This window comes from Plasmodium yoelii (assembly GCF_900002385.2).
Source record: "Plasmodium yoelii strain 17X genome assembly, chromosome: 5".
Taxonomy (NCBI): Eukaryota; Apicomplexa; class Aconoidasida; order Haemosporida; family Plasmodiidae; genus Plasmodium; species Plasmodium yoelii.
The window spans coordinates 641,251-664,541 of NC_036177.2; the positions used below are offsets into that span (position 1 = coordinate 641,251).

The 23,291-nt window shown below is 22.3% G+C and overlaps 9 protein-coding genes across 9 annotated transcripts; 4 read left to right on the plus strand and 5 right to left on the minus strand.

Annotated features, from left to right (window-relative positions):
• Positions 1 to 447: 447 nt before the first annotated feature.
• On the plus strand, positions 448 to 964 carry PY17X_0512700 (conserved Plasmodium protein, unknown function; the record flags this gene model as incomplete). The annotated part of the gene is made up of 2 exons (XM_022955221.1): positions 448 to 620; positions 922 to 964. The coding sequence occupies 2 exons, from the start codon at positions 448 to 450 to the stop codon at positions 962 to 964; spliced, it is 216 nt and encodes a 71-aa protein (XP_022811674.1).
• A 197-nt stretch (positions 965 to 1,161) lies between these two features.
• Positions 1,162 to 3,275, minus strand: PY17X_0512800 (meiotic recombination protein SPO11-2, putative; the record flags this gene model as incomplete). The annotated part of the gene is made up of 9 exons (XM_022955222.1): positions 1,162 to 1,530; positions 1,698 to 1,790; positions 1,912 to 2,036; positions 2,174 to 2,236; positions 2,389 to 2,449; positions 2,573 to 2,656; positions 2,795 to 2,835; positions 2,956 to 3,084; positions 3,233 to 3,275. The coding sequence occupies 9 exons, from the start codon at positions 3,273 to 3,275 to the stop codon at positions 1,162 to 1,164; spliced, it is 1,008 nt and encodes a 335-aa protein (XP_022811675.1).
• A 473-nt stretch (positions 3,276 to 3,748) lies between these two features.
• On the minus strand, positions 3,749 to 4,916 carry PY17X_0512900 (centrin-3, putative; the record flags this gene model as incomplete). The annotated part of the gene is made up of 5 exons (XM_721323.2): positions 3,749 to 3,868; positions 3,973 to 4,016; positions 4,159 to 4,236; positions 4,457 to 4,571; positions 4,734 to 4,916. 5 exons carry the CDS (start codon positions 4,914 to 4,916, stop codon positions 3,749 to 3,751), a joined length of 540 nt encoding a protein of 179 aa, XP_726416.2.
• A 1,560-nt stretch (positions 4,917 to 6,476) lies between these two features.
• On the minus strand, positions 6,477 to 7,637 carry PY17X_0513000 (60S ribosomal protein L3, putative; the record flags this gene model as incomplete). The annotated part of the gene is made up of 1 exon (XM_721324.1): positions 6,477 to 7,637. One exon carries the CDS (start codon positions 7,635 to 7,637, stop codon positions 6,477 to 6,479), a length of 1,161 nt encoding a protein of 386 aa, XP_726417.1.
• A 2,034-nt stretch (positions 7,638 to 9,671) lies between these two features.
• Positions 9,672 to 12,196, plus strand: PY17X_0513100 (palmitoyltransferase DHHC10, putative; the record flags this gene model as incomplete). The annotated part of the gene is made up of 11 exons (XM_022955223.1): positions 9,672 to 9,725; positions 9,894 to 9,938; positions 10,210 to 10,300; positions 10,423 to 10,494; positions 10,570 to 10,629; positions 10,776 to 10,836; positions 11,012 to 11,057; positions 11,338 to 11,528; positions 11,714 to 11,786; positions 11,950 to 12,015; positions 12,122 to 12,196. 11 exons carry the CDS (start codon positions 9,672 to 9,674, stop codon positions 12,194 to 12,196), a joined length of 834 nt encoding a protein of 277 aa, XP_022811676.1.
• Positions 12,197 to 12,915: 719 nt separating this feature from the next.
• PY17X_0513200 (methyltransferase, putative) lies at positions 12,916 to 16,202 on the plus strand (the record flags this gene model as incomplete). The annotated part of the gene is made up of 13 exons (XM_022955224.1): positions 12,916 to 12,956; positions 13,136 to 13,340; positions 13,444 to 13,675; positions 13,855 to 14,066; positions 14,207 to 14,270; positions 14,364 to 14,479; positions 14,632 to 14,855; positions 14,963 to 15,180; positions 15,262 to 15,322; positions 15,445 to 15,510; positions 15,641 to 15,696; positions 15,812 to 15,907; positions 16,060 to 16,202. The coding sequence occupies 13 exons, from the start codon at positions 12,916 to 12,918 to the stop codon at positions 16,200 to 16,202; spliced, it is 1,734 nt and encodes a 577-aa protein (XP_022811677.1).
• Positions 16,203 to 17,012: 810 nt separating this feature from the next.
• On the plus strand, positions 17,013 to 18,752 carry PY17X_0513300 (protoporphyrinogen oxidase, putative; the record flags this gene model as incomplete). The annotated part of the gene is made up of 1 exon (XM_725813.1): positions 17,013 to 18,752. The coding sequence occupies one exon, from the start codon at positions 17,013 to 17,015 to the stop codon at positions 18,750 to 18,752; it is 1,740 nt and encodes a 579-aa protein (XP_730906.1).
• A 720-nt stretch (positions 18,753 to 19,472) lies between these two features.
• On the minus strand, positions 19,473 to 20,291 carry PY17X_0513400 (uncharacterized protein; the record flags this gene model as incomplete). Its single annotated transcript, XM_725812.1, has 1 exon — positions 19,473 to 20,291. One exon carries the CDS (start codon positions 20,289 to 20,291, stop codon positions 19,473 to 19,475), a length of 819 nt encoding a protein of 272 aa, XP_730905.1.
• Positions 20,292 to 21,269: 978 nt separating this feature from the next.
• Positions 21,270 to 22,505, minus strand: PY17X_0513500 (rRNA-processing protein EBP2, putative; the record flags this gene model as incomplete). Its single annotated transcript, XM_720885.2, has 1 exon — positions 21,270 to 22,505. One exon carries the CDS (start codon positions 22,503 to 22,505, stop codon positions 21,270 to 21,272), a length of 1,236 nt encoding a protein of 411 aa, XP_725978.2.
• Positions 22,506 to 23,291: the final 786 nt, after the last annotated feature.

Here is a 23,291-nt window from a genome sequence, read left to right on the forward strand (position 1 = left end):
TTTACTTTTATATTTTTATATTTTTTTTTTTTTTTTTTTTTTTTTTTTTTCATCCTACGAATTTCCTATTTTTCGGAACCTTATGAAAAGATTATAGAACAAAAATATTTACGCATATATTTTTTGGGGAATGAAATAAATTTATGAAAATTTTTATATAACATATAACCTTAAATGTGGCAAGAAATATATTTATATGATACATGTTTAAGGGATATATACCATTTAATTGTTTTGCCCTTTATTACTCATGTATTAATATATTACATGTTTATATACTTCTTTATTTTTAAGTATATTCTATAATGACTTATCAAAGTTTTGGAAGTTTTACATCCCCATTCTATACATGCCATAGGCCCTTTATTTGACACGATATATAACCAGTATACACAAACATACAGATGTATACATATTTAAAATATATTTTTAAAAAATAAATGTAAGATGGGTTTTACTGCAGGAAAATGCTGCAAATATATCAGAAAATATTTTACAAATGGGCAAAGAAAAAATATACTACCATATTTTATGTATTGTAAAAATAAACCATTTATCATGAATCCTAAATTTATACAAAAATATTCACTAGAAGATGTACCACCAAAAATAATAAATAGGTTAGCTCAAAAGATTAAAATAATGTTAGTAAAATATTTCAAAGAAATATAAATAAAAATGAAAAAATTCAAAACAAGCTTATATAATATATACCCATATTTGTCACACTTTTTCCATAGCTTATAATTTATTACTTTTAAATTGGCGTATACATCTATATATCCATAGAAAATAATTTTTTAACTTTTTTGATGCCACTTAACAACTTGCTAAGTTGTTTTATCCAAATTTTATAAAACATAGCACCTTATTTTGTATTAAGACATTTACTCTCTTCATTTTTTTTAATTAATTTTTCAGATATATACAAGATAATAGAAGGTTAAAGGACGATTGTTTTTAAAAAAGTAAAAAATAAAAAATAATAAAAAATAAAAAATAATAAATATATATTTACCGCGGACGATTTACCGCGAACGATTTACCGCGAACGTATGGGGTGGAAGGACAGAGAAGTTGTCATTGTTGTACAGATAAATATATACATACAAAAGTGTTAAAATGAAAAAATATAAATAATTTGAAGTGAAAAATGTTTTTTTACTCTAACCACTGTTTTCTTAAAATTTTTTTTATCAAATAGTTTTTAACAAAGAATTCCATCCCTACATATTCAAAAGCTTCAATTTCAAATTTGATATTTTTTTCATTCATTTCAGAAATTTCTGTTCTTAATTTTGAGCTATAATATAATTTTTTATCATTTAATAAATTTTCTATAACATGTTTCTCTTTCATACTTAATGATAATAATGATTCTTTTGGAAAAAAATTAATATCATTAAAACACATCCCAACCCATTTCATGTCTTTACATGCATAAACAAAATTTTGATTGTTTTTACATCCTTCTTTATAACTTAAATATATTCGAATTCCATATGGATCATAGTCCCCTACATATACACACTGAGTGTTTGAAGTTGAAAAAGAAATTCATAAAATCGTATGTACAATTTGAAATCATGTAAAAGTAAACCCTTTTTTAAAAAGTAAAATAATAATTATCATCATTATCATTATCATTATCATTATCATCATCATTATCATCATTATCATTATTATCATTCCCTAACCTCAAAGTGAAACAAACTAATAAGTTCATATATGATTTTCCTTGTGGCATAATCTGGGAATCCTTTTCCAGTTATTAAAATCAATGGAAGAATCTATAAACAGTTTGTGCATGAAATATAACTTATCTTTTTTTGTTTTAAAAATGTAAATTTTCGTAGATATGTGTGCATTATATACTACACTATACTATTTTTATACTATTTTTTTTAGTACATTCCATATTTTTTTTTCACACAATTTTTGATAAAGAGAATATTTTTCCACAACAAGTATATAGTGAGCTAAACTTTCCACTTTATCCACATTTAAAAGATTATCATTTATCATTAAACCATATTCTGTTAATAAAAAATATAAATAATTCAACATATCTTTTCGTTATGATATTACTTCATTTTTTTCAAACAAGTATATGAAAATATATATAATTTTATATCTATACATTATGTTTCTCATTTTTTTAGTTATTATATACCAATATTGTTTATATTTAAAATTTCTCCTCTTTTTTTAAGTGTAAGAAGTCCAGCTATACAACCTGTACGTTCATAATTTGTGCGTTCATAATTTGGGCGTTCATAATTTGGGCGTTCATAATTTGTCGTTCTTGCACACACTTATAGCGAAATGCCTTATAACGAAAGTTATTAATATGGACATATATAGATAAAAAAAGAGAAAGTCTATAACCTTTTTCAGAGGCGTAAATATTTAAGGATGATCTTGGGAATCCTAAAATAGCACAAACATCCTATAAAGCCACAAATTTTATTTCATAAATATTTAATTTGATAAAATATGAACAATATTATTATTGCCATTTCTACAATTTTTTTTCAAAATTTTTATTAGTATAATAAAATTATTAGCTTACTTTTATATGTTTATTGGTTTGATATTGCTCATTAAAAATGTTATATAATTTGTAATAAATTTCTCGTTGTGTGCAGCTTTTATTCTTTTTATAAAAAAATTTAATTATAAAAAGAAAAAAAGTTAATGTCTTATTTTATGGTTAAGATAATATGAACATTAAACTTTACCTGTCCATTAATGTATATATTTCATATATAGTGTTTTTATTTTTTATTTTAACCTGAATGATCATATTATTTATAAGCTCGACAACGGATACAACTAAAAAAATGCACACACAATTAAAATTTTATTAATAATGGAAAATACAACTTTTCACAAAAATAGACAAAAAGTAAATGAATGAAAATCAAACAAGTGAATAAATGGAAGTAATATAACTTCGGCTTAGTTTTATCAGTTTTCTATCCAAAATGCTACTCGAATATTTTTTATTTGCATCATTCTTAAATATATCAACATTAATGTTTAGTAGCCACGAAATTATGTATAGAACAAAATCTTCTATTGCTAAAAAAAATAAATATCACACACAAATTATTAATTGTTTTTTTTTTTTGGAAATAGCTATTTTATAATAATGTGCAAATTATATGTCTTAAAAACACAATTAAATTAATTCAAAAATATAATAGACAGAAAGAACAAAATAAATAACCTTCAAAAATTTTCTCCTTGTCAGCAGAATTATATTTCATCATTTTTGATGAGAATAATAATAAATCAGTTTAAATTTAAATAAATAAAAAAGTTTATTAACAAAAACAATTTTTATCGAATGAAATTATTCAGCATGCACTGTACATGTAAATATATACATATTTTAGGAAAAAAAAAAAAAAAGAAGAAATAATATATTCAATGGTAGTATATTTTATATGTATATACATATAATGCTTTATAAAAAATTAATAGACATATAAATAATATTATAAGCCAAATATATATGCATACATATAAAATAATTATTTATTCGAATATTGAAAAAAAATAATCATCCATACATATATATAATAGCTACTTAGTTTGACATCGCTATAAAGAGGTATAGTAATTATTCAAGCTAAATTTGGATAAAAATATAAAAAAAGAAATAGGCTATCCCTCTAACGATTATATACAAACTATTACTCACACATTATAAATATTTCCATACAAAGAAAAAATATATTTATTAATAAAGACTAGTTTGTTTCATTATACTTAAAAATTCTTCTTGACTAATTTCGCCATCCATATCTTTATCAAACTCATCAATCATGGCTTGTAACTCGTCGTCTGATAAATTCTCACCCTGTGTGCAAATGAGAAAAAAAATAATTGCATCCATCATATATTTTCTCTCTATATATATGTGCATGCTTTTCGTGTAGTTATTTTTCAACTATTATATATTACCAACTCTCTGGAAACTCTTCTTAGATTTTTTAATGAAATTTTTCCTGTAAAAAATGAATAAAAATTTTGAAACAAAATCAGCTAGCTATTTTGCTCATATTTTTTTCATAATTTTTTGCCACCAATTTAAGCAAACAAAAAATATTAAATAATCTGATAGTTAACCTTATTTACAATTATTATTACCTGTATCATCATCATCAAATAATTTAAAAGCTTTTATTATTTCTTCGGTTGGGTCTCTATCACTAATCTTTTGTGTCACTTAAAAAAAAATATATATGTACCAAAATATATGAACTGTTAAATGTATATTTTGTATATGTATTACTTGTATATAAAATGGTGTATCTCTTAACATAATGCAATTAATATAGTTAGACATTTAAGGATAATCATATAATGGTAATCACATGTATTGTTCTTTTTATTTTTATTTTTCTTATTCTTTTTCTTTTTATTTTTCTTTTTATTTTTATTTTACTTATATCTAAAAAATCGTTGTAGTCTATATATCCCGAATTTGTTTTATCATATTCTCTCATCAATTCTAAGACATCAGCCTTTTTTATATCAAAGCCAAGAGCCCGAATAGCTACCTAAAAGATGGAAGGGATATAGTAGCAAGTTAAGATTAAAAGTAAAAGAAAATATGAACAGAAAAATCGAACAAGTATATTCAAATACGCCAAATAAAAATATAGCCATATGCACACATAGAAATATATATACCAATTGAAAAATAAAAAAAATATTTATACCTTCAATTCATGATAATCAATTTTCCCAGTTTTTTCTGTATCAAATAAATCAAAGGCTTCCTTTATTTCATTTTTTTGTTCATCAGTTATTTCATTTCTCCCTCGCCTTCTATTGCTACTTATGGGTCTATTAGTAATTGGTCTCGGTGTAAAACTTACGATATCACTTTTTCTGGTAATCATTAGCTAGTTTATTAAAAGTAAAAAAAAAAAAAAAAAAAAAAAAAAAGTAAAAATAAATATAGCTATCTATCAAATTTTAATATGTTAATAAATACATACACTAAAATGTTTTAGCGCAATTTGAGTAAACTTAAGTTTGTATTTTTTAGTATAAAATTGTGATGAAATAAAAACTAATCATATTTGAAATTTAACAAAGAGAGCAAAAAAATAATAATGTCAATATGATGACAATAATAATGTCAATGTGATGACAATAATAATGGTAATATAATAATAAAATGATAACAAAATGATAATAACAATTATTGAATGCAAAAATGAAAATGCTTATTTTTAAAAACATTAATAAAGGAGAATAATTTATTTTACGTTTTATATGTACCTTAAATATATGCATAAAATGTGTGCACACGTTATGACAAAAATACACTGAATAAATATTTAAGCGAAATTATTTTTTCCAATTCTCTGTTTCAAAAATTAATTATGATTTTTAAATTTTATAATGTTTTAGAAAAGGGGGAAATAAATTTATTACTAAGAGTGGTATTCATTTTTATGGAATGAAAAAAGGGGAATGAAAAAAGTGGAGTGAAAAAAGGGGAATGAAAAAAGGGAAATTAAATAAAGCGGAATGAAAAAAGGGGAATGAAAAAAGGGGAATGAAATAAAGCGGAATGAAATAAAGCGAAATTAAGATACTAATTATATTATCAAATTATTTTATAAAAAAAATTGTAACCTTGTATTACCCGTTTTGAATATACACATAAAGCATATTTATTTTTCCATCTTTTCCAATTTTTCCAACTTTTCCAATGTTGCAATATTTAATTCACGCTTCTCTTTTAAACCCCCCAAAGTATATCATCTTTATTTAAATATTTTCCAGCTCTCTTTAAAAATGAAATCACACTTAAAAATGGCAATACAATTACGAACTAGCTTTATTTTTCATCATTTTCGAACAAATTTACGAAAAAAAAATTAAAATGCGTATATGATGGGCATAGTATAGAAAGAGCATAATCAAATTATTATAAATGAGATAGTTGGAAATACAATTAGTATAATTAGTATTTATTTATTTGTTTACTTCTTATCTTTGCAGTTATATAATTTGACTAGCTGTAATGTGTTGCACATACAGGATGTGTATAAATGTATTATTATATACACATTTTATTAGTCCTTTAATAGTATAAATTTATAAATACATATTATTATAAATATTTTTGTAAAAGTTGTTCTTAATAAATTTTGAAAAATAAAAGATGAATATAGATAGAAAGAGGGGAATAAAATAATATATAAAATATGCTAATATAAATTTTCACCACTTTACATAATTGAAAAAACGCATGAATATTTACAGCACGTGTAAAGATACATATGTATACGTACATGTATATATATATACACAATACAAAAACGTGTTTTATTTTATAAATAACCCGGTGTTATCGTTTTTTTTTTTTTTTTTTTTTTTTTTTTTTCCAATTTTCGAATTATTTAATTTACCATTTGCTATTAATTAATCAATCATATCTCCCTCCCTTAGGCTTTTAAATCTTTCTTAAGAGGTCCATAATATTTAACTTTTTCTTCACTAGTTTGAAATCGTCCATGACCTAATTTAGAAGATGTATCTATAAATTTGAGAGATACTTGTGATAATGCATCTCTAGAAACTTGTGGTACTAATGTTTTTCTTAATGTAATTGGTCTTTTTTTTGTTCCAGATATACAACCTTTTAATAAAATAAAATCTTCATTTACAACACCATAATGTGGAAAACCACCCATTGGCGTTATTTTTTTTTCAGTAATATCAGCATCTGTAGATGCATTATTTTTATCTTTTTTCAAACCAATTCTATATATTTTTTTATTTCTTTCTGTTCGATGGAAATAACCTTTTTGTCCATGTCTTGGTACTTGAAATTGTACTCTAGCTGGATGCCATGCACCAATACAAGCAACTTTACGTAAACCTCGATGTGTTTTTCTTGGTAATCTTTTAACACCATATCTGCTAACAACACCTTTTGTTCCATGACCTTTTGTTACACTTATTACATCAATCATTTCATTAGTATTAAATACATTAGTTACTGGTATATTTTTTTCTAATAATTCTTTAACAAAATTTATTTTATCTTTCATATGACCTCCATTTATTTGGATTTCCATAATATGTGCTTTCTTTAAACGTAATGGTGTTTTAGAAGGTTGGGTATGACAAACAGCTCTTAAAATTGTACAATATTTTTCGATTCTATTATATAATTTTTCTTTAGTAGTATCAGGAATATTTAAACATTTTGTAAATGCTTTTTTATCAGATTTATACCAATTTTTATAATATCTTCTTCTAAATTCATCTGATACATGATTTGCCCATACAGCTGTTAAAACCTTTAACCCTTTTGGGGTTTCTCTATATCCAACCATTCCAACAACAACCATTGGTGCACATTCAACAATCGTACATGCTTCTACAATTTCTTTTTTATGTAATTTTGATCCTGGTTTATCAACTTCTCTAACTATATGTGACATTCCTGATTTATATCCCATAAAAGCTGTAAAATGGGGAGGTAGTTCTTTATTATCTTTAGGGAATGATCGTATTTTTCCTCTTAATCTTTTGCATCTTTTTCTTGGTAAAAAACCCAAGGAACCGTGACGAGGCCTTTCAAATTTTCTATGCGACATTGTATATGCTTAATTGTAATAAGTATCTATACACTATTTTTTTTTTAAAATAAACTATTTATATAGTAACAATAAAATGGGGATACTAATGTATGTATATATTGCCACAATGTGGAAAATAAATATTCTTTTTTTTTTTTTTAATATCGAATTATTACATACATGGAAATTTATGTATTGTAAAAATTTGGTCAATTGAAATTGTATATGAAAAATTATAAAAATATGGAAAAAAAAATGGAAAAAAAAATGGAAAAAAATATATGAAAAAAATATATGAAAAATATATGAACAAATTATGAAAAAATATGAAAAAATATGAAAAAAATATTTTCTTTTTTGCAATTTTAAGAATGGTCACTATTTGTATTTATTTACTGGCATTATATTCTATACTTATTTTTTTTTTTTTTTAAATTTAAAAATTAATTAAATTATTAAAAAACATAAATATAAAATGTATATATTATTCTATGTATATATATATATTATATGTATATATTTAATTTTGGTATTGTAAATAATTATTACCCACAATTTATATAGGATATAAAAATTATGCTTATATATATTTTTTATTTTTTAAGCAAATTTAAGATATATATATATAATGGCATAAATAATAATAATAATAATATGTATTTATTTTTTAAATAATCCAAGGAAAATATATTTTATAATTTTATTGTTACTAACCCAACTGTCCCGACAAAAAGCATATATAAATAAAAATTGCCGAGTTTGAAATTTATAAAACCAAAGGGGAGTTTAAATTATTCATGTACGAAATGGCATAAACTTAACAAGAATATGATTAGTAATGCATTATATATACATACATACATACATACGTAGTAATACGTTAGAATATACATACGTATAATACGTTAGCACGAATTATGTATAATCCGTTAATGCTTAACTCACTTTTGCCGACACAAAGGTTGATTGCCCAAGCCTTTTCTTTCTTAACATTTTTTTTATGCGAACATAATTTGTTTTGACTGTATACACCTTAGAGTTTAAAGTGCATTAATTTGACTTGATGGAAAAAATGAGGGAAACATAAAAAACCAATATAAAACAGTACGATAAATAAAATCGTACGATAAATAAATATATGATAAAACAGTACGATAAATAAAAAAAAAAAAAAAAAAAAAAAAAAAAAGTTACATATGCTTGTTCTCCTAATAATACTGTAATTATTTATAAATTTTTTGAAATTAAAAAAATATTACTAAAATATATTATTATATAAAATAGTTAAAAAATAACAATTTATATAGGTATATATATTTTGGCTTTCCCAAAAATAATATTTTTTTTTTTCTTAATTTATGCAGAAATGCATATATTATAACTCTAAAACTTAAACATAAAATCGTTATATAGGATGGTCAACAATTTATATTAAAAATAACGAAAAAAACGAATTCGGTTTGTATTCATTTAGTCTATATTATTCTTTGCCTTGGAATAGTAATACTACTAATTTTTTCTCCAAATTTTTGCATATAATATATTTATAATTCAAAAAGGTTTTAAAAAAATCAATCTTTTAAATATTTAAAAAGACGAAAAAATAAACAAAAATAAATGAGATAAGGGATAAGAGGTGTACCTACAAATAATACTTACAATTTGTTCGTTGTATTTTTTTTTTTTTTTATAATTTAGAGGAAAATTATAATTTCCTTTTTTTTTTGTGTGCGTTTTTTTGTCATCATAATTTGAATTAAAAATAATAATTTCAAATCGAATTAATTTTTTTTTATTTTACTATCGAACTTTTATAATTATATATACTTTTGCTATATTTATTAAAAATAAAAAAAGCATGTTTGTCTATTCCTTTTTTATTATTTTTTTGTCATAATATATTGCACCTTTCTTCTTTGGTTATATATATATCCAAATTGTTGTATATTATAATTCTATTGCCATAAATTACAACAGAAATACAACTATATATATATATTAGCTTAATTTGTATATAGTTCTAGTTATTATTATATATTAACGTTTTTTAAAATGAACGATAGCAAAAATAATGTACAAGGCATACGGCATTTGCTGCCAGTAATGGTAATGAATTATTAAAAAATAAAGCAAAGCAAAGCAAAATAAACAATTTAACATGCTACATTGTAGCTACATTGTAGCTACATTGTAGCTATCTATTTAACTAATTTATAAATATTCAAGTTTATAATATTTTTTCATGTCCTTTTCTCATACAACATGTATTTATAGCTTATCTGTTTTGTGACCCTAGTCATGTACACAATATTTGTTACAGTAATATAATTGATAAAAAAAGTGATAAAAAAGTGATAAAATAATGATAAAATGATGATAAAAATGATAAAATGATGATAAAAATGATAAAATGATGACAAAAATGATAAAATGATGATAAAATGATAAAAATAATGATAAATTCAAATTTAAAACTCCCCACATATATTTTATTCGTTTAAAAAAAAGGGAAATATTTCATCATGTGTATACGTATAGGTGTATTTGAATTGAAATATATGTTATTATTTTTTTTTACAATTTTTTCAAGTTTTACTGTTTTTTATTGTTGCAAATAAATGTCGAAAGACAATATGTAGACGAAGCATTACTAAAAGACGGATATATAACATTGATTACTTGTATAAAAAAAAATTTGATTATTTTTTATATATAAGTTTAAACATGTCCTAATATGCATATAAATATTTATATAGCCATACTTTATACAACTCTTTAATATGTGACTTTATTTTATTAACAGTTCATGTAATATTGTTCTTAATGATTTGGTCCTTTTACAAAACATATAACACAAGTCCTGGATATGTTCCAAGTATTAATACAAAAAAAATATATTTATATATAATATTATAGTGTCTATTTATTATTATTATTTTTTTTTTTTAAGATACCCATGAATGGAGAGTAGAACCAGATGTTAAAAGGATAAAGGAAAGAGAAAAAACGGGTTAAATATAAACTATGAAAAGGTGTTTTTTTTTGTTTTTTTTTAGTTTTTTTTTTGTTTTTTTTTTGTTTTTTTTTTGTTTTTTTTGCGATATTAGTGTAAGGACCATAATTATTACTCTCCCCTTTATTTTCTGCTTTTTCAAGGTGAACTAAGATATTGTGCCTACTCGAAAACATACAAACCAGACCGATCTCATTATTGCCGGTTATAATTTTTTACAAATATATTTTATAAATTTAGCTTGCATTTAGATATAATCAGCAAATTATGCATGTGCCTACTTACAATCATAATTTCATTTCATTTCACTTCATTTTATTTTACTTCATTTTATTTCACTTCATTTTATTTTATTTCATTTTATTTTGTTTTTTTTCAGAGCGATTGATAAAACTGTTTTAAAGATGGATCACTATTGTCCATGGGTAAGAAAATTATACATACTTATAATTATTTAAAAGATATATATTTTTTTTTTATTTGAACTAGCCACTTTTATAAAAAATGTGATATAATACCTGCACCGTACATGCGAATAAATTATTGTCCTACTATTTGATCTTTACAAGAAATATAAAAAAAATATTTTTATGATATTCATAGAAATATGAGTTATAACAAGCATTGTAAATATAGATACGTATACACACATATGATATTTATAATTTCTTTTGTTTTCTTTTTTGAATAAAAAATAAATATCAGGTTGCAAATTGCATTGGATTTTACAATTACAAGTTTTTTTTATTAAGTCTCCTTTATGCAAACATATGTTGTTTTTATATCGGAATAAATTGCTATTCATCTTTCCCCTATTTTTACACTAATCCCAACATACTGTTTAATGAAGTTTTTTACTTATTCCTAGAAATTGTTTTATCGGCTGTTATTATATTGTAAATAAGGAAAAATAATAAAAAAATTTCACATATATTATTGTATGTTCATATAATATTTCATTATTTATTTTTTGTGTACATATATTATTGTATGTTCATATAATATTTCATTATTTATTTTGTGTACATATATTATTGTATGCCCATTTAATAGCTAGCTAACTATTTTTTTTTTTTTGCAGAATAATTTTCCCCTTTTTTCTTTTTCATCTATATCTAACATCACAAAATTATACAACTTTGGAATTTTGTGTGGTAAGAATATTTCTTTATATTGCTATTTATTTCATCATGCGATTCAAAATAGACATATATACACACCCACTTATTTATTCATATATATTTTTATTTTATTTATTTATGTGTGCATGTGGGATTATAAATTTACAAAATTTACGAAATTTTCCAAATTTTTTAGCTTGGTGAAAGGGCTAAGCAAAACATATATAACTTGGGTATCGAGGAAAACTTTAAGCAAGTTTTGGTAAACAAATTAAAAAAAAAAAAAAAAACATATTATAGACAAATATCATGCCTATTATTATCCCAAAACTTATCTCTACATTTATATTAACATTTTATATTCACAGGGTGACAATATATTAATTTGGTTATTACCCATAGGAAAGCCCAAAGGGAATGGACTATTTTATAAAACATTATAAAAACATTATAAAAACATTAATTTTTTTTTTTATTTTATACATATATACAAATAGAATAAATATTCAATTAAAAAAAAATCACATTTTTGTGTTGGAAAAAAAAAAATCACATTTTTGTGTTGGAAACAAAAAATTGAAAGTATCTTTGTCTCTAAAAAAATATATACATAGTGCACATATACATATATGAAAGTGTTTTAAAAATAAAGTTGCTTAATATAATTTAGTATTTATTATATTGAACCTGTTTGCTTCTACGTATCAATTGGCGCCTTGTAATTTTTTGAGATATATTTTTTAAATCTTATTGTTATTATTTTTTTTTTTATTTCCTAAACTTGTAACAAATTTGTAAAAATAAATTAATATTTTTATTTATTATTTATGTCATTTTTTTTCTTTTTTTTTTCTTACATCTGTTTTTAATTTAGAAAAATAAATTATCTAAAAAAGTTGGGGATAAAGTTGGCAATAAAATAGATAAGATTGGGGATAAGATTGGCGACAAAATTTGGGATAGATTGGCGACAAAATTGGGGATAGATTGCCGATTGAATGATTAGAATGCATATTTATTATATAACTGCATATGCAACTTGTTTAAATAACAATTTAATTTTTTTTTCAAATTAAATATAAAAATAAAAAAGGAAATGTATATAGATTAAGCATATACATATATCCAAGGCAACAATTTTCGGAGGTTTGTTGAATCAACAATGAATTTTATAAAGACATGTATGGGTTCATATCCCGTCAAGTAAAAAAATAAAAAAAAACTATTTTTAATTATTTTTTTTATTTTATTTCTATTCTTATATTATTTATATTTTTTGTGTATAAATTAGTTTAAATGATATATTGTCTATATAATTAAAAATGTTATGCTATATTTACAAACATATCCAAATGTGTTATATTCATTTTTTTCGATTATAGATATTATGGAAAAACATACAAAGTTACGAACACTCTTAAATTGAATGGAATTGGATTAAAAAATTCAAGTGAAGAAGATATCAAAAAATTTTTAAGCAAATTTAATTTAAGTTGTATGGTTTATCTAATTGATAATGAAGATATAATTTATATTGAATTTCATAGAAAAAAGGAATGTTCATATTTATTTAACTTATTAAATAATGTAATAATATATAATTAAGTAAAAAATAATAATGTTATTCCATTTATATACTTTTAATGATATATAATATGTTTTTTTTTTTTTTTTTTTTTTTTTTTTTCAGAACCCTCGAAATTGTGCAATTCCATATAAATTTGATATAAAGGCTGAATATTCGAATATAAAATATGACATAAAAAAAGATTCTTCTAATATCTATTCGACAAGAATTGAAACGTTACTACAAAATAATGATAACATATTTATTTATAATGATGTTTTAGATCCAAATATGTCTAACGATATTATCCAAAATTATGAAAATGAGAAGTGGCTTAAATATACGAAGAATGATGGTAAACACCCATAAAAAAAAATAAAAAAATAAATAAAAAAAAAACATCATTAAAAATGGCATCTCTTTGTTTTACATATATTCTTATCATAATTTATATTGATATATTTGGACAGTACATACATAGACTTTTAAATGGTATCTAACAATATTTTGGTTAATATTTTTCTTTTTTTTTAGAAATAAATGTTAGTCATTATTTTTATAGAGGAACACCAAATAAGATATACAAAACATATTGTATTCAGGATTCTTCCTCTTTTTTTTCATCTGAATTTTTATCAAAAATAAAAAAATTATTAGGAGACAAAGAACCAGATCAATATACCATTCTAAAATGTCACAATAAAAAATCTATTGAATATATTGTCGAATCGAGTTATATTTTTCAAGTAACATATTTTTTATGATAATATTTAAATAAACTGAGAATCGAAATGATACACATTTCGTTATCCATTATAATGTCAGATCTTTTGTACAAATTGTTATATTTTCATATTTTTTTTTTTTTTTTTTTTTTTTTTTACAGGACGAAATTGCATTTTTGATTCTCGAGAATGATCTTCCTATGTCTTTTCTTGATATAAAAAGTGGTAAAATGTTATTATTTTTTTATTATTTATTTATTTTTATTTTTTTTTTTTTTAATGTAAGACATACAATACTTTACATCTTTTCAATCACAGAATCTAAAACAAACTTGTTGGTAAAAAAAAACACTTTCATAAAAATTAAGGGAAGATTAAGATATGAACTAGTTTATGGAATTTCTAAAAAAAAAAATATACAACTTGAAGACCAGGTATGTTAAACCAATGCATGATAGATAAGACACATTTAATATTAACATTGTCATATAACGTGATACGATGTGATGTGATGCGATGCGATGTGATGCGATGCGATGTGATGCGATGTGATGTGATGCATATGTATATCCATTTTTTTTCTAAGGCCGTGGAAAGAAAAACGAGCTATTTAATAATTTTCCGATTTATAAATAAAAACAATATAGAAGGGATGTTAGCAAATAAAACAAGAAAGGAAATTATTAAAGATCCAAAACAAGAAAATAGTTGTATATCTATCAATATAAATGAATATTCTCCAGAACATTTGGAAAAGGAATATGTCCGTGATGTCTATAATCAGATAGCCCAGCACTTTTGCTACACTAGGTATTGGAAATAAAATGAAATAAAATGAAAAGCATAAAATGAAAGGCATGCAAATTGTGATGCAAATTGTGATCAAATGTGAATGCATGGTTGAACATTTTTGACAGATACAAGCCATGGCACAATGTAGAAAATATTATTAATCAAGAAAAAGAAGGAAATATAATTGTGGATGTTGGATGTGGAAATGGAAAAAACCTTAAAGCATCTTCAAAATATTGTTTTATTGGATTTGATTTTAGTTTACATTTATTAAAGACAGCTAAAAAAAAACCAAACACAGATATATTTTTAGCAAACTGCATTAACATACCAATGAAATCAAGTATGCTTTATTTTAGTCACGTTTTAATCATATTTTATTTATAAAATATGAATATTTATATTCTTAATTTCATTTTTACAGACATTGCAGATCTATGCATCTCTATAGCTGTTATACATCACCTTGGGACACATGAAAGCAGGTAATTATCATCTCACATATTATTAAAAAAAATAAACTTATAAATAAATATAGAAAGTACACATTATTATTATTATTTTTTTTTTATTTTTTTTTTTTTTTTTTTTTTCACAAATTTAACAGAAGAAAAGCCGTTTCAGAAATGGTACGATGTACAAAAGTAGGAGGGAAAATCTTAATATATGTTTGGTACATTCAAAAAAATAAAAAATTAAAAATAAAATTAAAAAAATACCGAGTAAACAAAATAAAATTAAAAAAATACCGAATAAACAAGTAGATAACATTTTTATTATTTTTCCCAAACGTATTTGTTTAGGGCATATGAGCAAAAGGAAAATGTCGTAGGAAACAGGAAATTCGACTCACAAGATAGTAATGATTGTTTTTTAATAATTTGACATATTTTTTTAAACATTTTAATTATATATAATATAATACATAATGACCATAAATAAGTTATCTACATTTTTCTCTTTCATATATACAGTATTCGTTCCATGGTATTTACAACAACAGCATATGCCAGAAACGAATGTAGAAAACGATTTGAATGACAAAATCGCCTACAGCCCTGCCCCCAAAAGTAAAACACAAAAAAAAAAAAAAAAAAAAAAAAAAAAAAAAATTCCATTTTTAAATCCCATTTTCAATGTGGTATTTAATTGGGACCTTTTTTGGGCGTTGTGCATTTTCGTCCATTTAATTTTGTAATACCTTTTTATATTTTATTTATAGATTTATTAAAATTTCAAAGATATTATCACGTATTTAAAAGAGAAGAATTATACGGCTTATGTACCAGTATCAATGGAATACATGTTGAAGATTTTTTTTTTGATAACAACAATTGGGCAATTCTATTAAAAAAAATATATTAATATTTATTTGAAATAACAAATATTTTACAATTTTACAGTTTGGCAGTTTGGCAATTTATCATTTGCATTTTATATTATCTATTATATATCTTGCATTTTTTATTTTGTATTTTTATTATACATCTTGTATTTTTTATTTTTATTTTTATTTTTTCCGAACTATTTTAACATTATTTTTTTTCACATTTTTTGTGGCCTTATTTGACATCACATTTATAGATAATACATTTGGTTCATTTTTTATTTTAATGACAACATGCTGAACGTTAGTATATTTTAACTCTTCACAATTTATGATAAATTACATACATACATATACATATATATTTATATGCATACATATTTATATGCATACATATTTATATGCATACATATTTATCTTAAAGCATAATAAAAATTATATCCAACCCGGATGTTTATTTAGCAATATACTCGTTTGTGGACGTACAAATGTGATAAAAGCAAAAAAAATAAAAAAAATAAAAAAAAAAAATAAAAATAAAAAAAATAAAAGTCACGAATAGAATGCAATAGAGATACATATATTTGTATGCTCATTTTCTCAAATTTGTTTAACTCCCAATCTTTCGTGACATCGAGTTTGTACCCATTCAATAAATATTTCATTTCGCCATTTTTTCATCATTTCGCCATTTCACCATTTTTATAATTTTCACCATTTTCACAGTCCAATACATTGAGGGAATAACAAAACGTCTATTGCTTGGGCGATATTAGCTTAAAATAAAATATATAATATAATGCTGAAAAAAAAACATGTACTTATATTTGCAAAATAAATGAAGGGAGATGGAGGCAAACAATAAGACTTATGATTTTATCATAGTTGGGGGGGGTATATATAGTTGCTGTATATATTATTATTTAAAGAAAAATAATCCAGAATCTCAAATTTTAATTATTGAAAAAAATACCAAGTTAGGCGGATGTATACAAACAGAAAAATATAATAATAATGTTATTTATGAGTTAGGAGCAAATGTATTTAAACTATGTAATAATAGTTACAAATTAATCAAAGAATTAAATTTGGGTGATCATATTGCCGTTGTAAATAAAAAATTAGTAAGATATATATATCATGAAAATTGTATGTATCCATTATATTTAAGCTTTTTTGGATATATATGTTTTCCTTTGATATCTTTTAAAAATAAAATAAAATTAATATATAAAATATTATTTAAGAAATATAAACATGTTAATTCATATAACTATGATATATCTATAGAAAATTATATGAAAGAAAATTTTGATTCAGAACATTACCAATTTTTATTATTGCCATTAATATATGGTTCTAGTGGTGGACATGGAAATATGTCCGCACTTTCTTTTTTTTCTAGAAATTTGAAACTTGTTAATAACAATAAAAATTCATTACGAATATGGAATGACAAAATAAATGAAATGGATAATAATAGTCCTAATTATAAATCGAACTTAATAAATTTTAACAAAAATAATTTAACTAATATAAAAAAATGCTCTCAGTCAAGTTGCGCAATAACTGGATGTAATGATGATACCCAAACATGGCGTAGACCAAATTTTATTTTCGCCACTTTCAATTTCGCCACATTCAATTTCGCCACTTTCAATCTCTCCACTTTCATTTTCCCCATTTTCAATCGCTCATTAAAATTTATTAAAAATATGTTTTTTTCTATAAATTATAGACTGTTTAAATATTTTCCTATGATATATAGTAATGTAGATAATAAGTTTTTACAACATATTGAAGAAGAAGAAAAAAAAAAATATATTGGAAAAACAGTGTCACTAAATTGTGGATTATATGAATTTATTCGCCAATTAAAAAAACATATTCATGAAAAAGATATATTAACAAATAGTGAATTAAATTTTATAGAAAAAAATATTAAAAATAATATATGGACATGTAACATAAAAAAAAATAATACTGAAATAAATATATATAGTAAAAATGTTATATTAACAGTTAATTCTAAAATGTGTGCAAATATATTAAGAAAAATATTACCTATAGAAATAAAAAATAATCTTGAAAATTTTTCATATTCATCTTTAATAACAGCAAATATTTATTTTAATAAAGAAGATATAAAAATACCTGACAATTTATTTGGCTTATTATCAGCTAATATAAATGCATATATACTTGGCTGTTTTTATGCAAGTAATATGTTTTTAAATCGTTGTGAAAATAATAAAATTTTATTAACTTTATATATAAGAGATAATAATCTAACTTATCAAAATGATGATCAATTAAATAAAACTATATTAAATAATTTAAAAAAAATATTCCCATTTAATGATAATGTAAAACCAACTATATTAAATGTAACAAAATGGAAAAATATTTTACCTGCCTATTCAGAAAATTATGAAAATAAATTAAAAGAATTTCTAAATGAATTAACAAATCAAAAATATCAAAATTTATTTGTTGATGCAGGTTGGATTACTGGAACTTCAATATCAGATCGAATATCATCAGCAATGGAGTTGTCTGATTATATTATAAAAAAAAATATTATCTAGCCATAACCATTATTTTTAAAATATGAACAATGGCTAGTTTATATATCCGATTTGTTTTTATTGTCTATAAGACAATTTATATTTCTTATCCAAATGAATAGTAAATAATAATTTTTATTTAAATGAAAAACTTATGTGTCCATATGTATGTGTATATATATATTTGTTAACTTTTTTCCCATATTTTTAAAGTACGAATATGTGTTCATAATTTTGTATACCCTTTTCCCTTTCTTTTTTTGCATTCTTATCTTTTACGAAATTTAAAATTATTTGAACAAATACAATTTTTATACAAAAAAAATATAACGTTTATCTAAAACAGTGTTTATCCATATTTATATAAATGATAAAAATGATAAAAATTATAAAAATGTGGTAAAAAATGTAGTAAAAATAAAGTAAGATAATAACGACAAACAAAAATAATTTCAATGCCCACACACAAATATGTGCTTATGTTATTTACATATGAACATATTTTTTTTTTTTTTTTTTTTTTACAAAATGGCTAGCTGTAAAAAAAAAAAAATCGGAGATAATTGCACACACCAATGTTTACAAGACATGCATACGTGTGCGTTGTTTTGATAAAGTAGTTCCTGTTTCTTAATATGTACCACGTGTTAAGCGCTGTGTATCTTTTCAATTTTTCCAACTTTTTCAACTTTTCCAACTCTTTCAACTTTTTCAAAATTTGCAATTCGCCGCCCCCCGATTTCATACGGGCGAAAATACGCCCTGAGACGCAATGGGGGATTTGCAATTTGGGCAAGTAGCACTCCTGATCAGCCACAAATCAATGCAAGCTTTATGAAATGTATGATTGCATAATAATAATGTTCTGGCACATTCATTATGTTGAAGATCATTTAAACATATAGAGCATTTCAAATCTTCGGGAAGATTATTTATATAATAATATGGCAAACTATTAATTTGTTTTGAGTTAAGCCCATTTCTATATATATATATTCCATAATCTTGCATTAAATCTATATTATAACCCCATCTTGAAAAAAAATCATTGGGTTGAATATTTGTTAATCTTCTTTCATATAATCGAGCTTGATATTCAAAATATAATGATAGGGAAATAAAAAATAAATATAAAAAAATCCAAATATAACAAAGTATAATCCATAATACAATAAACCATGGATGATTATTTTTAGGCAAACATTTTGGTGTGTATTTAATAATTTGATATATCCATATTGTTCCAATTATATTCCATATAAAAAAAAATGGAAATAAAATAAATATTAGTATAGCGTTAATAATATATGGTGGACCATTTCTTCTATATATTATAAAATTCTCATTATTATTACTTAAATATTGAGATAAAATATGTGCCAATCTATATAAAACAATTGATATAAATGAGATAACTAGCCATAATTGTATTGGCTTATGACATTTAGAAAATTCTCCCCATTGCATAAATATATCACATATTGAATAAAACACTGAAACTATTAAAATAAAATCATTAAAGCTTAAACGTACCCCCGCATTGTATCTTTCATCCTCCATTTTTACACTCGTTTTTTCAATATTATTATTACTACGATTTTTTAAATTGTATTTTTACCACTATCTTTATCATCATTTTACCACTATTTTATCATTATTTTTGCTATTTTTTTTTATTATTTCATTTTTTCTATTTTTTTTTATTATTTCATTTTTGCTATTTTCTTTTTTTTTTTTTTTTATTTTTTTTTTTTTTGAGGAGACCGAAACAGGTGTAAGCCTACCTTAGGTAGACCATTCTGAAATTTTTTTATGCCAAATATAATTTTTCTAAATTAATATTCTCATGCAATATAAAGTTATAATTCATCATGTATATTATTTTTATATTTTTATATTTTTTTATTATGATAAACTACGTTGAATATCAAAATTTTCTTTTTTTTTGTAACTCAAAAGTATATATTTTCTTAATTTAAAAAAAAAATTACCATAAACTAATTTTATAGTTTAAATTTGTTATATATATATATAAAACAAAATAAATAAGACAAAAAATATATTGATGTGTTCATAACAAATAAAAAATTCATAAATTTTTAAGTAGAGAATGCATTTATTTTTAATTCAAAAAAAAAAAATAAAAAAAAGGGATAAATCACCAGAAGGAAAACATAGAGAGCAAAATAAAAAAGAAACAATGATGCTACATTAATATCTTGTCCCTATGTATGATTCAAATTAATTGATAACCTTGACTTATTGTAGCATGTTTTATTTTGGTAAACATTTTTAAAAGATATATATCTGTACATTTTTTTGTTTTTTTTTTATTCCAATAAGTATCATCATATTTACTTCAACCGTATTTGTGGCTAGTCACACAGAATATCGAATATGAAATTGTACGAGAAGTTGTAGTAACATAAATTGTAGTAACATAAATTGTAGTAACATAAATTGTCGATAGTTAAAGACAAACAAACGGCATAGTTAATATTATTTCGTGTTTTTTTTTTATTTTATTTTCTTACACTTTTAGCGTCTCTTAAATTTTTTCTTTTTTCGATTTTTTCCTCCATTCTTCCCCTTTGACAAAAATTTGTGCTTAATTTTATTTGGTCGTTTTATTGATTTTTGATATCCACTTTTTGTATCTTTATCCAATTTATTCTTACCACTGCCACTATTTTTATTACTTCCCTTTTCAATGTGCTTATTTTTATTGCCACCCTTTTCATTGTGCTTATTTTTATTGCCGCCCCTTTCAATGTGCTTATTTTTATTACTTCCCTTTTCATTGTGCTTATTTTTATTGCCCCCCTTTTGAATGTGCTTATTTTTTGTTTTTTTATTTTTCACATCATTTTGATCAACATCTTTTGAATGCTTTTGGAAAAAGTCGTGAACATTTAAATTTTCCAAATTATTCTTAAATTGTTCAATTTTTGCAAGATTCTTTTTTTTTTCAATAGCTTTTTTTTGATCTAATACTTTCATTGATCCACCATTTTTATTAAATTTTTTATTAAGTCTTTTTAATTTATTTTTTTCCTTATTTTCAGACATTTCATGATTTTTTAAAATGTGTGATCTAACTTTTTCCATATGTATATCAGTTTTTAACATTTCTGCTAAAAAATCATATGGTCTATTAAATGGGATATTTAAATTTTGTAATTTTTGTAAACATTTTAATACATTTGTGTGTGCAAATTTTATAAATTCATTTTCTCTTATATCACATTTTCCAAATAAATTTATTTTTTTTATATAAAAATTTTCTGAACAAGTCAGGTCTAATTTTTCTAACCATTCATTATTTTCACTATCTACATTTATTTTTATTTCTTTTAATTTTTTTTTTAAAAGTTTTTTATTTTCACTAAACTTTGGTAATATCTCTTTTTCATCATTGTATATATTATTATCTACATTTATTTTTAGTTCTTTTATTTTTTTTCTTAAAACATTTTTTATATTCACAACACTATTATCATTATATGGTAATATTTCCTTTGTTTTACTTATTTTATCACCTTTCTTAGATTTTTTTATTTTTTTATTCACAATTATCTCATCTTCTGATTTCTTATTTTTTAGTAACTTTATTTGTTTCATGGCTTGTTTGATAAACTGGTTATCATCATTGTTACTTAGGATTGAATTTTTTATTTTTTTGTTTTTTATTTTTTTACTATCCTGTAGGACATTCTTTTTTTTTTTTAATTTATTTTTCTTTTTCTCTATGTCCATTATATTGTCATCTTTCATAATGGAAAAATTGGTCATATATTTTTCTCAGTTTGTAATAACAGCTATTAGCAATTTTTAACTATTTTCACTATTTTTTTACAAAATAAATATTATAATATTTTTTATTTTACAAAATATGTAGTAGCATCAAAAGATATTGTTGTTTTGTTTGGCTAATTTGTTTATATTTTATATTTTTTTTATATTTTTTTTTTTTTTTTTATATTTTTGCCCTTTTTAACAATTTCGCATATCTGTAATTTTTTTCCTAATAAGAATGCTACAGTACAGTTGCTCTCTCTGTTTTGCTTAGTTTTTTTTTGGATATTTAAATGTTATATATTTTGTTAAACGCCTTTTTTATACTTATACATTTTACTTGCTATTATTCATTAAAAATAATTCATTAAAAATAATTCATTGAAAATAATTCATTAAAAATAATTCATATAAAAATAATTCATATATATTTACGAAACATTTTTTACCACTTTTAAAGTGAGCACATGAAAAAAAACACTAACATATCTATAACAATATGCATACATATGATAAATTTATTTTCACATTTAAACGGATATATAAATATATATACATACATACGAAATATAGATTAAATAACATATTTTTAAAACAATTTGGCAACCTATAAAATAAATATTTTTTTTTATTTAAATTGGCATATATTCGATCTGCTAACTATTTTGCCATAGTTATAAATTTATACTAATACTTTATTTATATTAATAAATAAAAAAATAGATTAAATATGTATGCATGTATATATATACAATTGTAAATAGC